The sequence below is a fragment of the Cibotium barometz genome, chromosome 58 (assembly GCF_041138505.1).
Source record: "Cibotium barometz isolate CiBa-2024 chromosome 58, ASM4113850v1, whole genome shotgun sequence".
NCBI classification, from domain to species: Eukaryota; Viridiplantae; Streptophyta; class Polypodiopsida; order Cyatheales; family Cibotiaceae; genus Cibotium; species Cibotium barometz.
This window is the reverse complement of record NC_141103.1, coordinates 9,523,413-9,540,735: the sequence shown is the minus strand read 5'-3', so window position 1 is coordinate 9,540,735 and position 17,323 is coordinate 9,523,413. Positions and strand designations below refer to the sequence as shown.

The 17,323-nt window shown below is 39.6% G+C and overlaps 1 protein-coding gene across 1 annotated transcript in view; it reads left to right on the top strand.

Moving 5' to 3' along the window:
• The first annotated feature begins 14,594 nt into the window (after nt 1–14,594).
• Nucleotides 14,595–17,323, top strand: part of LOC147605875 (calcineurin B-like protein 3) — an 82,890-nt gene continuing 80,161 nt past the window's right edge. The window contains exons 1-2 of the mRNA XM_086792479.1: nt 14,595–14,819; nt 16,910–17,064. Coding sequence (XP_086648605.1) covers nt 16,941–17,064 — 124 coding nt within the window. The 5' untranslated portion in view covers nt 14,595–14,819; nt 16,910–16,940. The remainder of the gene's footprint in view (nt 14,820–16,909; nt 17,065–17,323) is intronic.

Sequence of the window (17,323 nt, the reverse complement as noted above, 5' to 3'; positions counted from 1 at the left end):
TGCCACCATCATGCTACATAAATTGTATGCCCAAATAATAACGCAACGAGTCCAAATCTATCATCTCAAATAACATGTGTAATAATTCAACCTTAAAGGCTAAAACATTCTCCTCATTAGGGCCCATGTAACTAACATGTCATCAACATATAAAATGTTGACAAAAAATTAATCTTTACTCTTCTTTACATAGAGGATACTTTCAATTATTGGACTGTTGCAATAAATTATGCATTTATCATCTTATACCATACTCTAAGAGCGTGTTTATGGCCATTTAAAAAAAAGCTTTTCTTAAATGTGCATACTTTAGGCTGTCATCCCTTCTCAACAAAATCACGTTGTAAGATACATAAACCTTCTCGTGCAAATCACCATTCAAAAAGACAGTCTTGATATGTAACTGATGTAAATTCCAACCATGGTGCACTGCCATGCAATAATACACTTGATTGTAATCATGCGAGACGTCGTTCAAACATCTCACCATAATCTATGCCCTTTCCTTGAGCATAACCCTTTGTAAACAAGCCTTGCCTTGTAGTGGTCAATGTTGCCATCTTCTTTACGTTGAATCTTCTAAATCCACTTAGTACCATGGCCTTTTTACCATAAGGTAAATCTACTAAATACTAAGTGTCATTTTTTTGGATTAAGTCGTATTCATCATCTTGTATTGGATTGCATCCAATGATCATTTTCTTATTCTTCCTTGAAGGAAATAGGTTCCACCTCATTGCATATACGGGCAATGAGAGCATGATCCACATAAGAATAAGATGCATGATATGAACCTAAATGTGTCCTGCTAGACAAAGGAGTAGCTAATTTGCTATCCCACAAGTATGTGTCAGCCATTTTAGCATACTCTTGGATGCCTATATGGATACCCTCTCCTCATCTATTGTATCATCCACAATTATCCCATTGACCTATTTCACTATTTTTTACATAAAAGCATGGGTTGAACTGTGTTCTCAACAAAGATAACATTTGTACTCACCAAATTCTACCTTATGGCTAGATAATAGAGTCTATACCCTTTACTTTATGATTTGTATACCACAAAAATGTGTTTTATTGTCTTATCATCTAGCTTATACATTATTTACTCATGCACAAGTGCGTAAGCAATACAGCCAAAAACACATAAATGAGCCATAGAGGGCTTCTTGCCATTCCAAGCTTTAGAAGGTGTAATTGTCTACAAGGCCTTGGTGGGGCATCTATTTAACATATAAGCGGTACACACAACTACCTCCAACCAAAAAACATGAGGCAAATCTGTTGAAATATACAAGTGAATAGGGTGTGTGTGGGAACAAGCTCTTGGATAGAGGCTGTAAAAGAAGAGATGTAATTGTGAAAGAACCTGTGAAAAGGTTAGAAGAATCTACTAGGAGAGAATAATGGGTAGCATGAGGGAATTTAGGAGTGTGGAGTTATTCTGGGAGATAATCAGGGAAAAGAGAAGAGGTGGAGAGAATCAGGCAAGAGGTGGAGATATTCAGGGAGTAAATCATGGAGAAATCAAGGGGATTTGATCCTTGATGTAAACTCTATAAATTGAGGCATAGCCCTAATGAGAATTTTGCTGGTTTTTGAGTATCCATGCCTACATTAATTTATCTGATAATTTTTCACTAATTACGTCTTAATCACTTGCTAATCACTTTGTTAATTATGTTGATTCTAGTGTTTGATCCACCATAGCTCATCATTCAGCTCAAATTTCAACATGGTATCAGAGCCATGCCTAGAATCAACCAGATTTATGAGCTCATTAGTGAATTAATCAGGATTAGTAGAAAATTAGCAAAATAATCAATTTTTAGTGAGTTTTTTCATTTCCCCTTCACCCCCAGCCAGTGGAGGACTCCATTCCTCTTGCACAGTCAACATTAGGTCATGAGCTTCTAACCATAGCTAGCTAACTCACTTGGGCTCCAGCCAAGCCAGACAGAAGCGTAAACCGCCGGCGCATGAGGGAGAAATCACGTTTTTAGTCAGCGCTGTTTTTTCTGAGCAATTTGCAGATCTTCACTTCATCAAATCAAATTGAGCTAATTCCTTCTAGCCCAAGGGGTAATCAAGCATGCTCTACAAGCTGGTGAAGACAGAAATCAATTTCATCAAGTCTACAGAGAGATCAAAGCTCTTCATCAAATCTGCAGGTGACTTTGGTAAAACAGAGATTAAGCTTTCATTATTTGGTCAAATCTTGTGTTTCTTGGCTTAATCCTCTACTAGACTCATTGCTATTGATGCCTTTCAAAGCATTTGAGCTCATTTGAAGTGGAAGGCACCAGATCTGGACTCCCCGCATACTCTGTTTTCTGCACACAAAACAGAGCATTAATTTGCTAATCAGTGATTAATCAGTGCTAATCAGTGTACTTTGGTGCAATTGAGGGTTCAAATTAACCATTAGGTATCTGATACAGATCCCTATAACTTCAGATTTCAAATCGGAGTTGGTTTGATACTCCAACCATCCCGTACAAATTGGTTACCCTTAATTCAGTGTAATTTCTGGTAAAATTGTGCTGATAAAATTGTGAAAATCATCATTTTGCATTTAACCCTTGGTTAATGCCTGTAAATCTCACTCAAATTCAAGATTATTCACAGCCAGAATTGCATTTGGAATGTACATGAGAATGAATGCTATACGCATTATGTATTGGGCACATTTTATCAGTGTAAAAATGGGAACAGACACTGCCCTTGTCCAGATTAAGGCAAGAGGTAAGACCTCCCGCATAAATTTGGGTTTGCATTGCATAATGATACAAAATAAACATAAAAAGCCCAAAGGAACTGTCAGCAAAACATTAAAACATGTTGCTCACATGGAGCAAAATGACCTGACGGACGAGCTCATGGCCCCAGCCATGAAAGAAGAAGAATATCTCTTCCCAAGAAGAGGATCCACACCGAGAAGAAGACCTGAAGGAAGACATGGACACGAGAAGAGAAGCTGCCACAAGAAGAGAAGCTGCCCCGAGAAGACTGAAAGAAGAGACGGACGCGTGGAGAGATGCTGCCACGAGAAGAAGACTGAAGAGAAGAGAAGATGTGAGGCTCCAAAGAGTGAGGAGCCATGTAAAAATCTCTGAGAGAGAGAGAGAGAGAGAGAGCCCACAACCCAATGTAACCTGCCCCAATAAAGTAAAACCACCTCTGAGCCACCGATGATGTAGGCCACGTGGTAGATGTACGTGTGAGCACTTTAGTCAAGGTCGCGGGCACTTATAGTAGCCTTGGACACATAGAGAGAGAGAGTGTCAAGGACTATGGAGTTTAGGGACTTGAGGCACTGGTCGCGGACTGTCAAGTAAGAAAGAAACTTGATACAGGGTCCAGGTGTGCTGAGATAACTTGAGGGGAGGAGTAGACACTGGTCGCGGACTTCCAAGTAAAGGGTGGCAAACTTGGTATAGGGTCTAGGTGTACTAGGATTATTCACTTGAGGGGAGGTGTTGAAATATACAAGTGAATAGGGTGTGTGTGGGAACAAGCTCTTGGATAGAGGCTGTAAAAGAAGAGATGTAATTGTGAAAGAACCTGTGAAAAGGTTAGAAGAATCTACTAGGAGAGAATAATGGGTAGCATGAGGGAATTTAGGAGTGTGGAGTTATTCTGGGAGATAATCAGGGAAAAGAGAAGAGGTGGAGAGAATCAGGCAAGAGGTGGAGATATTCAGGGAGTAAATCATGGAGAAATCAAGGGGATTTGATGCTTGATGTAAACTCTATAAATTGAGGCATAGCCCTAATGAGAATTTTGCTGGTTTTTGAGTATCCATGCCTACATTAATCTATGTGCTAATTTTTCACTAATTACGTCTTAATCACTTGCTAATCACTTTGTTAATTATGTTGATTCTAGTGTTTGATCCACCATAGCTCATCATTCAGCTCAAATTTCAACAAAATCATGGCCTTTAGCCATGCAACATGCCATCTCCATGAGAGATCTCTTCTTCCTCTCAACTGCACTATTTTTATGAGGTATGTAAGGCACCGTGCATTGATGTTTTATGCCTCTTTTAGCCATATATGCATGAGATTACTTTTACATATACTCCCTCACATACATGTTTGATAGGGGCCCTCAAGCTTTAGCAACTCTGACACTAGCTATTACCATTTAAGGTGTAATAAACAAATATCACTATGTGTAGCTGTAATTTTTGAATAGCCATGATCCATCTATTGGGAATATGCATGTTGCATCTTGTCCAAAATACACCCCTCACATACATGATTGATAGGGGCCCTCAAGCTTTGGCAACTCTAACACTAGCTATTACCATTTAAGGTGTAATAAACTACCAAAATTCAAGTGACCAAAGTGGGCATGCCATAGCTTGCATCACTCATAGCACGTGTGGTAGTAAAATGAATAAGCATTATGTGTCAATCTCTCATACATGTCCAACCTATAAAGCCCATGGCTTAAAGTACCCGATAGCATAGTGATATCTCTGTCACTTTGATCATGAATTGTACACCTATCATCAACAAACTTGACCATTAGGCTTGTCCCATAGTAATGGTAGAGGCTACCAATAAGTTCTTTTTAATGCCTTATAAAAATAAGACTTCTGAGAGAGTGATTGCCCCACCATTTGCAGTAGTGAGAATAACCTTACCAACTCTTTTCACTTGATATAAGGAGTTATTTGCACATGTGACTATGCCTCCTTGAGGAACACACTTGAGGGGAGGAAAACAAATCATGCTGAGAAGTAATGTGCTTGCCAACACCACTATCAAAATACCAAACATGTTGATATGCCACTAACATGCATATATCATAAATATAATGGTAACTACAATACATAATAAATGCCCAATCATCCTCCTATGCATAGTTTGTTGGCTCCTTCTTTTCAGCACTTGCTGTTGGTGCTGATAAATTAGCCCACAACCATGACTAACGCTTTCTCTTCCCCTTCTCCTCCAGTCTTTTTCTGCATTCATTGATATAATGGCCTAGCTTCCGTCTCTATAGTTGCACTTGCCTTTTATCTTAGGCTTATTACCCCCATTCTCGCCATTCTTGCCAGAAGACTGGGTTGATCCCACCTTTGGCTTATAGTCGCCTTGGGAAAAGGCTTTACCTTTACCGCATCCAAAATGCCCTGAAACATGCAAAAGTGAGCACACTATGTGAACAGATGCAAGGGGGAAGATAGCTTGAGCTCTTGCAAAGCACACACACACACACTCACACAAATCCTAGAAGAGAACACATAAGATGAGAACACATAAGATGAGAGGCTAAAAATTTATTCTTCTTCTTCTCAACAAAAGAGGTCTATCCAAGAGACAAGGAAAATACAACATAAGTAAAGTATTATGTACATGCAGTCCATAATCACGCTAAGTAAGTGAGCTGGCAAGATAAGTATACCATAACTCAGTGGTGGACTAGTAGATGGTATAGTCCAACTGTAGAATCCCTGGCAAAGATCTGTCATGTTAGCAACCTACCAAACACGCCACTGATGTAAGTGGCAGAAACGATCACCCATGTATATCATAAGTGTTAGCTCGTGTTGAGCTTGATATCTCAACACTCCCCCTCAAGCTCAACTCCATCTCTAGGACTCCAAGCATAGTCCGAAATCTACAAAGCTTCTCTGCTCCTAGGGATTTTGTGAAAATGTTAGCTACTTGCTCCTCTATACTAACATACATGAGATTAATGTCTCCTGCTAGAACCTTTCTTTGATGAAGTGATCGTAGACCTCTATGTGTTTGGTCTACACATGAAAAATTGGGTTCCTCGCCAATTGTATACTGTTAAGGTTATCACAATAGATGACAACCTACCTATCAATCTACAACCCCAAATCACCAAGTAGCTTGCGCAACCAAGCTACCTCACATGCTACCATTGTGGCACCCCTATACTTTGTCTCCGTACTTGACAAGGTAACTGTTGGCTGCTTCTTGCTACTCCTTGTCATAGCACCACTCCCAAAGGAGAATATAAATCCGCTGGTAGATCTCATATCTATGATACTACCAGCCCAATCTACATCGATGTATCCAAACACCTGCAACTTCGTACTAGCCTCATAAAAGAGACTATTGTCTAATGTGGACTTCACATAGCACAATGTGCACCTCACACCATCAAATATGGCTTTCCAGGAACTTGCATAAATTGACTCTCCAATCCAACTGTATAGTTCAAATCTGGCCTAGTGATTGTCATGTAGATCAAGCTACCCACTATCTTCCTGTACATAGTGGGGTTCTCCGAGATCTCACCTACAACCGCACTCAACTTGCCATATAATGGCATAGAAACCAGCTTACAACCAGCCATACCATATTTGGACAGCATGTCCAAATGCATATTGCCTCTAATAGCTATATGCCCTTGTCAAGAAAGTATCTTAACTCACCCAAATCCTCCATGTTAAATTTATGCTTGAGGAGACATTTCACACTCTCAACTTCATCTCCGATGTCACCCCTAACAATCAAGTCATCTACATAGATTGTGATGACCAACAAGGCCCTTATCACTCTTCCACACATAGAGTGAATGATCAGTATCTGCCACATGAAAGCCAATGGTGATGACCAACAAGGCCCTTATCACTCTTCCACACATAGAGTGAATGATCAGTATCTGCCACATGAAAGCCAATGGTGATAAGATATTGTGCTATCTTATCATGCCATGCTCTCTGTGCTTGTTTCAAGCCATATAAGGCCTTGTGATGACCACAAGGCCCTTATCACTCTTCCACACAGAGTGAATGATCAGCTATCTGCCACATGAAAGCCAATGGTGATAAGAGATTGTGATATCTTATCATGCCATGCTCTCGGTGCTTGTTTTCAAGCCATATAAGGCTTCACGTAACTTGCATACAAAATCAGGGTGACCCACATCTTCATAACTTGGTGGCTGATCCACATACCCTTCTTCTAGCAAATCACCATGTAAGAACGCATTCTTAACATCCATTTGATGTAAAACCCATCTTTTTGATGCAGCCACCGCAATAACACCTCTGACAGTTGCCATCTTGGCAACAGGGCTGAAAGTATCCTCATAATTAATGCCAGAAGTTTGAGCATAACCTTTGGCCAACCAATCTTGCTTTATACTTGCTAATACTTCCATCTGAGTTGTGTTTTATTTTGTACACCCACTTGCATCTAATAGCCTTCTTCTCCTCAAGCAATGGCACCAAGTCCCAAGGCTTATTTGCACCAATGTAACCATTTTTTCATCCATGGCTTTCTCCCAACCTACTTTCCCAACAACTTCTTCAAGACATGTGGGTTCAACATCTTGCACAACTTTAGCCATATATGTATAATGATGAGCCACATAACCATCATAAGTCAACTTGTCAACAGGTTTTTTTAATCTCCCTGACTTGTGTTGTCCATGATTACTACCTGTGGCGTTTTTGCAGCTTCTCTTACCTTCCTTGCACCAGGTGTTCTAATAGTTGGAATACCAAGCTCATCATCAAGACTCTCCTCTAAGCCACTAGACTCTCCAATAACAAAGGAATGCCCTATAGAAATGTCAGGCATACCAAGAGGCTCACCAACCTTCTCTTTACCTTTACGTGATGTACCAACTGCATTTCTAGGACTAGTGTTTTTGTGCAACCTACCACTCCATGGTCTATCAAATAGACCCAACACAAGAAGACTCTCCAGGTCTAGTCAATGATTGTGATTGCTAACTTGCATTCTATGCAATCACACTTCCAGTTACATATCAGTCTCCCAACGTGATCTTTTTCAGCAGCATACCAGCTACTCATTTCATTAAACCCAACATCTTTGCTTACTCTCAACTCATGTGTAGTAGGGTTATAGCATCTATATCCCTTTTTCTCAAGGGAATATCCAATAAACACACATTTTTCTAATTTTGGATCTAGCTTCGTATGCAACTCATCTAGCACATGTACATAGGCAATGCATCCAAAACTTTCAAGTGAGGTAAATCAAGTTTCTTACCAGTGAATTTCTCTTCTAGCGTTACATCATGTATGGCTGCATAGTCGGAGTCCTATTCATGATATAAACTGTTGTAGAAACAGCTTCAACCCAATAGCTATGCGACATATTCTTCTATGTCATCAATGCTCGTGCTATCTGTGCAATGTGCTTGTTTTTCTGCTCAAGCAACACCATTTTGCATGCAAAGTGGATCTACATTAAACTGTCTCTGAATGCCATTCTTTCGTAAAAAATAAGAGAACTCATTAGAGAAGTACTCTCGACCTTAGGCCCTTCACATGCTTTCCTATGTACTTTTCAGCCATCACTCTAAAATTCTGAAAATGAGTGAAAATTTCACTCTTCTCCTTCATGAAATACACTCACACTTTCCTTGTGTGGCTTTCAATGAATGTTACATAATACTTACAGCCACCCATGGGTTTAGTTTTTGCAAGACCCCATACATCTGAATGCACAACATTGTGGAAATACATGCTTTGTCTACTTTCCAAATTGACATGCTTCACATACTTTCTGCATACCATAAAACCTTAAACTTAGGCAGCCCTGTCACAATTTCTTTAGTCTACATACACATCATTCTTTGCACATTTAGATGCACAATTCTCTTATGCCAAATGTATGTATCTACAAACAACTTGTGATCCCTGTGCAAGCATTGTAGCTTTCATTTCAGACATATTTACATCTAACTAGTGTAAACATTATGCCCACTCTACTGCCTTTTGCAACCAACCTACACTTATCTTTAAAGTCTTGAACATAATAACCATCAGGGTTAAAGTGCACCTACAAACCCTACAACGGCCATGGCCTCGACCTCTATCTCGTCCTTTACTTGCACTTGTGTAGAAGGCCTGTTGCTCCAAAATGCCTTTGTTTTGTGAAGACTGGTCTTCACCCAAACTCTTTTCTCCAATGATCAGCATTGACACCAAATCTGTAAAGTTGGGAATGTACTCCTGAGTTTGAATAGACGTCTTGAATGCCTTATATTGTGGCCCGAGACCACGTAGACATACTTCCATCTTATCATCATCATCATCCAACGAAAACACCAATAGATGTAAGGGATTCCACAATGCCCTTGATCTTCAAGGCATAATCATTCAGAGACATGTTTTTCTTATGTACAATATAAAGCTCATTCTTTAACTGAATCTTTCATACCTTGGTGTTAGTTTCATACAACTTCACCAAGGTGTCCCATGCCTCCTTGGGTGACTTGGCATCCTGTATATGTCTGATCATGGTGTCCTGTATACTAATAGAAAGCCAATACATGACTTTCCTTGCTCCGTGATTCCAATCCTTATATTCTTTTACATCTGCAACAATTGGATTAATCTCAAGTATCTCTAGTACCTCCTCATGTTCACCTTCAATGTAGTCCCAGTAGCCTTTTCCCATCAGAAAATTTGTTAATCTAAACCTCTAAGCATGGAAGTTATTCTTATCAAGCTTATCTGCAATAATTTGATTAATTCCATCATTTGACATCTTGTATATAACACAAATTCACAAAAAACAACCCTCTTGTTTGACTTACACAAACTGTTGTATTCTCTACTCATTGGTACTATACTACACCCAATTTATCACAACCAATGACCTACACCCAATAACACATGTAAGACCTCTTTGCAATACACACAATGTCTGCACAACCAAATTCCATTCCTGCAGTTCAAAGAATAGAGTTCTACAAAATATTGAAACTTATCTGCAGTGTATGCGAACACCTGCTAACTCATAAAAGAATAGAGTTCTACAAAATGTTGAAACTTATCTGCAGTGTATGCGAACACCTGCTAACTCATAAATGAAGGTCGAGATGCGCTTGAAACGTGATTTTGGCCACAATTGTTTTTTGTATAAAGAACATAACTTTTACCCTGGAGCTTCGCTCCTGTGAAGTCAACTCCTCAATTAGAGTTCATTACCAATGCCTCCCGACGAAGAGCTCACAAGACAAGTGTGTAGTAGCCAACACAAAGGGATAAGAGTAGGTGAAGCTCTTACCCTCGTACCGCTTCATGTGCTTCTCCACTCAACTCCTTAGCATGAACCCCACTCTGGTACCATGAAAAGATGCAGGGGGAAAGAGAGCTTGAGCTCTTGCAAGCACACACACACTCACACAAACCCTAGAAGAGAACACACAAGATGAGAGGCTAAAAATTTGTTCTTCTTCTCAGCAAAAGAGGTCTGCCCAAGAGATAAGGAAAATACAATAGAAGTACTAAAGTACTATGTACATGCGGTCCATAATGTGAACACGCTAAGTGAGTAAGTTGGCAAGATAAGTATACCTTAACTCAGTGGTGGACTAGTAGATGGTATAGTCCAGCTTCACTGGCGAAGATCCATCATGTCAGCAACCTACCACAAACACGCTAGTGATGTAAGTGGTGGAGACAGTCACCCGAGTATATCATAAGTGTCAGCTCGTGTTGAGCTTGACATCTCAACACTATAGGATATACCTTCTCTATCTAAGAGGATAGCTCAATCTGAGATAGTACAAATAGTAGCTCAACGAGAAGATGAAAAGGGGTTGAGAACCAAGAGAACCCAATCTGATACCAATTGTTGGAGTGAAGAGAAAGTTAGCAACGCACACACAGATGTAGCAAGCAAAGATAGAGAGAAGCACAACACTCAAAGTAGATTGACATAATAAGGTCACTAACACACTCTCATAAGAGTGTGTGTACATAATAAGGTCACTTATACACACTAATAAGAGTGTGTGTACACACACTCTCATAAGAGTGTGTGTACATAATAAGGTCACTTATACACACTAATAAGAGTGTGTGTACATACACTCGAGGGAAAAAACCTCTTAAAGAGGGAAAAATGCCCCAGCCTATGTCCACACATCACTACCATATAAATGGCTATACACACTCTTATGAGTGTGTGTAAGCAACCTTATCATGTCACTTCACTTGTACTTCACTCGTTCTCATCAATCTGTTTTGAGTGTTTTGCTTCTCTCTATCTCTTCTTTCTTACATCATTTGTGTGCGTGTGTGTTACTACATCTCCACTTTAGCATCTCTCTCTCTCTCTCTCTCTCTCTCTCTCTCTCTCTCTCTCTCTCATACTTAGCTCTAAATTCTTCTTCCAACTTTCATCAGTAGCATCTCCTTATTTCACAAGAGTATTCTTTAGTTAATCTCCATTGTACCCTTTATGCACTTTCAATACCATTTGCATTGTAACAAGGTTATTCACCATCCAGCTGAGCAACACATGAGTGGATGTTCCATTGAGTGAAAGTATTTTTTTAATGGCTTACATTTTAGTTCAAGATTCATTGATAAATTTAATGTGTTATTTACATTCCTTTAAAGAAGCCTAAGAATAGAATAAGGTATACTAAAGCCGTGTAGCTTCATGATAGGTGAGGTCCTTCAAAGATAATGTCCACATGTGAACATCATGATCAAATGTTACACCATATCAATTCAAACACTTAGTTAAGCTCATTTCAATGGAATCAAACACTTAGTTAAGCTCATTTCAATGGAATCAAACACATGATCAAGCATTCATACATGATATTTTAAAAAATATATATAATTACTTTCGCATATTCTAATGTATCTAGGAGAGTCTCAATCTACACCTATGTGTCTTATTCCTATAAGTAGAGTGTCTATTATGTTATAATGTAATTTATGGTTTTCTTTTCAAGACATTTTTAAGACCCAATAAAATGTTTTGTGTTATGATGGAATTGTGGCTTTCTTTTAACATTTTTAAGAGACTCATACCTTTAAGAGAATTTTCATAGAAGATAAGAAATGGATCCTAGAGACTAATGCTGCATACAATAGAACCCTTTTTTTTGGGGGGGGGGGATGTTTAAGTAGAATATAGAAACATACGGTTTCCTTCATTTATTTGGTCACATCCAAAACCCAAAAATCCCTTACAAACATGTGAGAAAAGATTACGAAAAGAGACATCACCTTTGATAGGGTGATTGCCTTATTCATGGATATCTTGTGAAATTCATAAGGAAAGAGACATTCACCTTTGATAGAGTGCTTGTCTTCTCCACCTACATCTTGTAAAAGTTATAAGAGAATTGATATTAGAAAATCACAAGAAAAGTTTCCTTTCTTAAGAGGATAAGTGCTTCTAGATTATTTGTAAACAATCATCACTGCCCTCTTTAAACTCACCTTACCCTTTTCACTTTAGTATAGAAGCTTACATGAAGGTGGTGGTTTTGCTCACATAAATATAAAATGGTATATCAACAAGTAAACAATCAAATTATAAAAAGGATTATCTTGTAAACTCATCGATAAAATTGATCTTAGCTTTTACACTTAAAATTTGTTTCAATTTAGAGGCAAACTTCTTTTTGTACCCAAAACTACATCGATGTTTTAATCCACTCCCATAATGGTGCAAGTACCCCAACTTAGAGGTAAACTTCTTTTCAAGCCCAAAACTACATCAATGCTTTAATCCTCTCCTATAATAGTGCAAGTACACCAAAATCCTATTTTATTATACTCGAGGTTAGATTAATTAGCCCATTAAAAATGTTATTTTGGTACCTTATCAACCTCTCACCTTAGTTTGAGTCATTTGACCTCTTGAAGCCTCCAGGTATTTGAGTTCTTGAAGCCGCCATTAGAGACCTTATATTACTTGAGTTTTTTAATTCCTTGAAGCCACTACTAGCTACTGCACATTACTGGTGGTAAGATACACGATGTCTTCAATAAATAAATAAAGAAAGCTCATGTGAGACATCGTGTGAAGGCATTCTCCCTCGCCACCAATGCCTAGCTTCTAGTGCAACAATGTAGCCTATATTTTAAGATGTTTCTAAAATAAACCTACAATTTAGAGACTTATGCATATTGACATTGGTCATTGGTGACAAAGGGATTGTCTTGCATTAAAAGAATACTTTTTGTGGAACAATGAGGATTGTCTTGCATTGAAGAATACTTTTTGCTACTTGTGTAATATGAGTGGGGCCAAGTGCAACCTTATGTCTTTAGGTGGGATGCTTTTGTATTGATGAATACTTTTTGCTACTTGTGTAATATGAGTGGGGCCAAGCGGAAACCTTATGTCTTTAGGCGGGATGCTTTTGTATTCAATTGCTACTTGAGAGAAAAAACAAACTCAAGAGAGAAATTTCAAGATCTACTCAAAACTCAAACAATGCAAACTCATTCATCTATGATAGACCCCATGAAGAGGACTCACAAGTATAATATGAGTTGCATTTTCAAGAATCTCTCATGAAAAGCTCCTTGTTGTTACAATGTTGTAAGTTATTTAAATGTCATAAGGACTAGCCTAATACTCGAGATTGATGTCAAAGTAAACAAAATAAATTTATAGCTTGTAAATAGGGAAACATCTTACTCAAAAATGTATTTCGGACAACTATGCATACAGGAGCTTATTCTTCAAAAATCAAGCTTCGTCTATACTTTACATGAGTAATTGTGCAAAGACACCAACATATTGTAAAAGATGTGTAGCTTACTTAGTGAACCAATATATTGTAAAAGATGTGTAGCTTACTAAGTGGACCAATATTTGTATAGCTTACTTAGTGTACCAATAGATGTAAAAGATGTGTAGTTACTTATTGCACCATTTGTTTAAGAGAAATCGCATAGACCACTCAAGTCAAAATCACACACATAAGTATGCTTGGGCTAAAAGATATAAACCAAACTACTTGATGGAAAGTCTTAATGCCACACCCTTTTAGCCAATATAAACTTATGCCAATGGTGAAGTGGAGGAAAGCAATTGAAAGTTGTATGTTTACTTTGAGTGACTAGAACACAACCTTATTGGAGTCTCCCTTGTCCCTTAGCTTGGTTGAGAAACATGGACGAGGCACACCCGTGACCTGGATTGATATGAAAGATTATAAATGGTTGAATGGGAAAAGAATGTTGGCATATACTATGAACTGCTTCATCGATGTGAGGCATTCACTCGAAAAAAAAACCATCGCTATTTCTAGTGAACTTGTCATTTTGAAGGGTGATCCAGCGCCTCAAAAATGATCCTTGCTCGGACCTCTCATGAGGGAGACTTTAGTTAAAAGGATAAGATTTTATTAAATTAATCTAAAGCAAGGGGTTTATTTAATATAAAGTATGTATTAGTGGAAGGCAGGCTTTACATACTTGAGGCGCAATAAATAGGGATGGATGCAACCAAAAGGGTGCACGAGGGAGCATTTAAGTGTTGGGCGGGTGAGGGGGAAGCCCACGTGAAAAAAGTGGGCAAAAAGAGAGGAGGCCATGGCAAGGCGGACGAGGTAGAAAGTATAATTTTGGGCGTAGCCCCCACACCAGAGTACGACGAGTACGACGGTAATGCAAACTTGCCAAGTGTATCTTGTTTAGCCCTCCCGCTCCAACTTTAGCAGTTGCGCCGCTAAAATAGCGGCTCCAGCTTATTTCGCTTGCTCTCCCTCCTCCATTTATCACGTTCCCCCCTCACGCATTTCTTCCCTCTCCTCCTCCCCCCTCCTCCCTCCGAAGATCGCCCCCCCCCCCTCCCCCCTTCCCTTCCCCTCCCCTCCCCTCTCCTCTGTGCTTCCCTTCAACCCTAATTTGAGTTTCCTGTGTTTTTTTAAACCTCCCATACGATCGCCATTTTCGCTCCTGCCGATCGCCGCCCCCTTCCTTCGCCGGAACCCCTTCCCGACCGTTCTCCTTCCGGCACCTCACTAGGTGATTTCCGTCCACCACCCGGCTGCGTACATTTCATGGACGCTGAGTGGGGATAACGGTGAGTCTTCTCCTTCACTCCCAGTAAAGCTGGGATTTACGCATTGATATGCAAAATCACCGCATGTTGTTATTTTGTTTTGGTGAATCCCCTTGTCGGACGTAGTAGAAAGCATACAATAATTACAGCCGTTTTGCCTAATTTATGCCGGACGATAGACATTGCGGCATATTGTGGCAAATTCCGGTGTCGGACGACGTGCCTAGCTGAGATCGTTTTGAGTATATTCAATCAATGGGTCGGATTCACATTGGACATCGGCCACAGAAAGGGATGTTATGAGCTTACATTTTCAGTAGAAGGACTGAAGTAGTGAAAACATAAAGGGCACGTCAGTTTTGATTCGAGGACCGAGCCTCAAAGATGACATGTGCATAGTGCTTGCACAATTTCCGAGACAGATCAGCAGGTTTTCGAGTCATTCTGCATGTAGTTGGGCGACGCAGAACGTCGACAATATTGAGAAGCATCCTGTGTAGACCTCTTTCAGCATAGTTGAGAAGGAGTTGATGTTTCCAATGATAACGGTCTCTTAAAATGACATAGAACCAGCAATGGTGGATGTTCTTCCAATCCCAACGACACACATAGATGCGTTTGTAATTCAAAACTGGCTCTGATTTTTTATTTCCGTGCTACTGTAATGAAAAACATTCAGTTTCTTTACTGTTACTGTCGCTCCAAAAAAATCACCTGCAAACTGTCAAAAAGTTAGAGATGAGCACCGAGCATTTTGTGAGCCCTAGTCTAGAGAAGAGTTGTTAGTCACCGTCAGGATTAGTTCCTAGGACAGTCAGTTGGTTCAGTGTCCCGTACACAGATGTAGCCTACTTGGATTGTAAATTGTACAGGTGTCCAGGCATCATATTTGGCCAAGAGCTGGGTTGGACACTAGGATGTGTGTATCTCAACCCACAGGATGTTTTACAGCCCATAGGCAAACACCAGGCAGCATGGGTGCCATTCCTGGTCGAGGCAGACTGATTTGGTCAGGTCAGGCACGGTGTACAGCAGCCGGATCAGGTTGGGAACAGGCTGTACAGGCCCAGAGGCTGGTCGGACAGCAGGTTGGGCTGGTTGTGCAGCCAACTGCAGGAGGCCATCCAATTAGCAGGTCATTGGGCTGGTTGAGCAGACCAACCCTGATGAGCAGGGGCATCAATTGTGCCTACAAATATGCATAGTGCCCTCCTCATTCCTCATTTCTCAAGTGTTTAAGACCAAGCATATTCAGCAGCATAGATCACCAGCAGAAGTCTCTGATTGGTAAGGAGCAAGCGTCCAGGATCTACACTCAAGGGATCGTCTTGATCCATCTTTGTACTTCGTTTACATATCCAGCAATACAAGCAAATACACCGCAAGGTGGGGGCCCTTAATTGGGACCCAATTGGGTGTGTACTCGTGTTACTCTCTCCTATCTCTCTTCGCATTAAAGTTAATGGCACCAAAGTTCCTAAACAGGCACGCCTTAATCAACACACTTCTGCATCACATGTAACAGTCACATTATTTGATCTCAATGATCTATGCCAACCCCAAACCTAGTGTGTCCAGATTATGTGACAAATACATTTAAATTTTGAGTTGAGTTTTGTTGGTGCACGTGACATGGATGGACTCCTATTGGAGCAGCTGGATCGAGGCAGAGGATGGATATTCAATACAAAGGCCTCAGATCTCAAAGATAGGCTACAAGCTTTGTCCAGGCAAAAGACAAGCAAGAGCTAATCTTTTACTGAAATCGTTTTCACGCATGCCAAATGCTATTGGGTTTTTTTGCGGCCATGTTATTGTGTGTGCAAGGTTGAGTCCAGATATGCAAAGCTTGGAGGTCATGCCTTTACAGGGCACTATAAGTTGTATGCCATTTATAATTGTATTATGGTGGGTTCTTAACTTGCCCAAGGTTTACTGATAAACAATGTTGTGACTAGTCTCACTGTAGTTGTGGATTGCTATCTTTCTGTGGCTAGTCTTACTGCTTATCTTTCTTTGACTAGTCTTATTGTAGTTGTGGATTGCTATCTTTCTTAGTTTATAAGAACATCAAATCTTCTATAAGAACTACGTGATGGAATGGCTTGCAGGGATGGAGTGTTCAAAAAATGAAGTGATAACATGTTGCAGTGCCTGGAGGGCTTCAAGTATTTCTTGGATTGTTTTTTGGGTTGCTTTGATTCCAATGAGACAAGGCATCTCTCTTTTTTAGAGCACCCAGAGACTATTGCAAGAGAGACTATTTGTAAGCAACTCTGCTTTACATGTCTTGAGGAAAATTGTTTTTAAATTATTTTTCCAGTGTAATATTGTAAAGCCTGAAATGAAACAATGATATGTTCTTTTCCTTTTTATTTGATTGTATTGAAAAAAAGATCATTGGTTTCTTTTTAATCCATCCATTTGTTAATATGTGTGTGTGTGTGTGTGTGTTTAAGAAGCTTTTTACAAAAAAAGAAAAGAAGGGTGTGTTTTTAAGAATGTATTTGTTAATGCGTGTATTA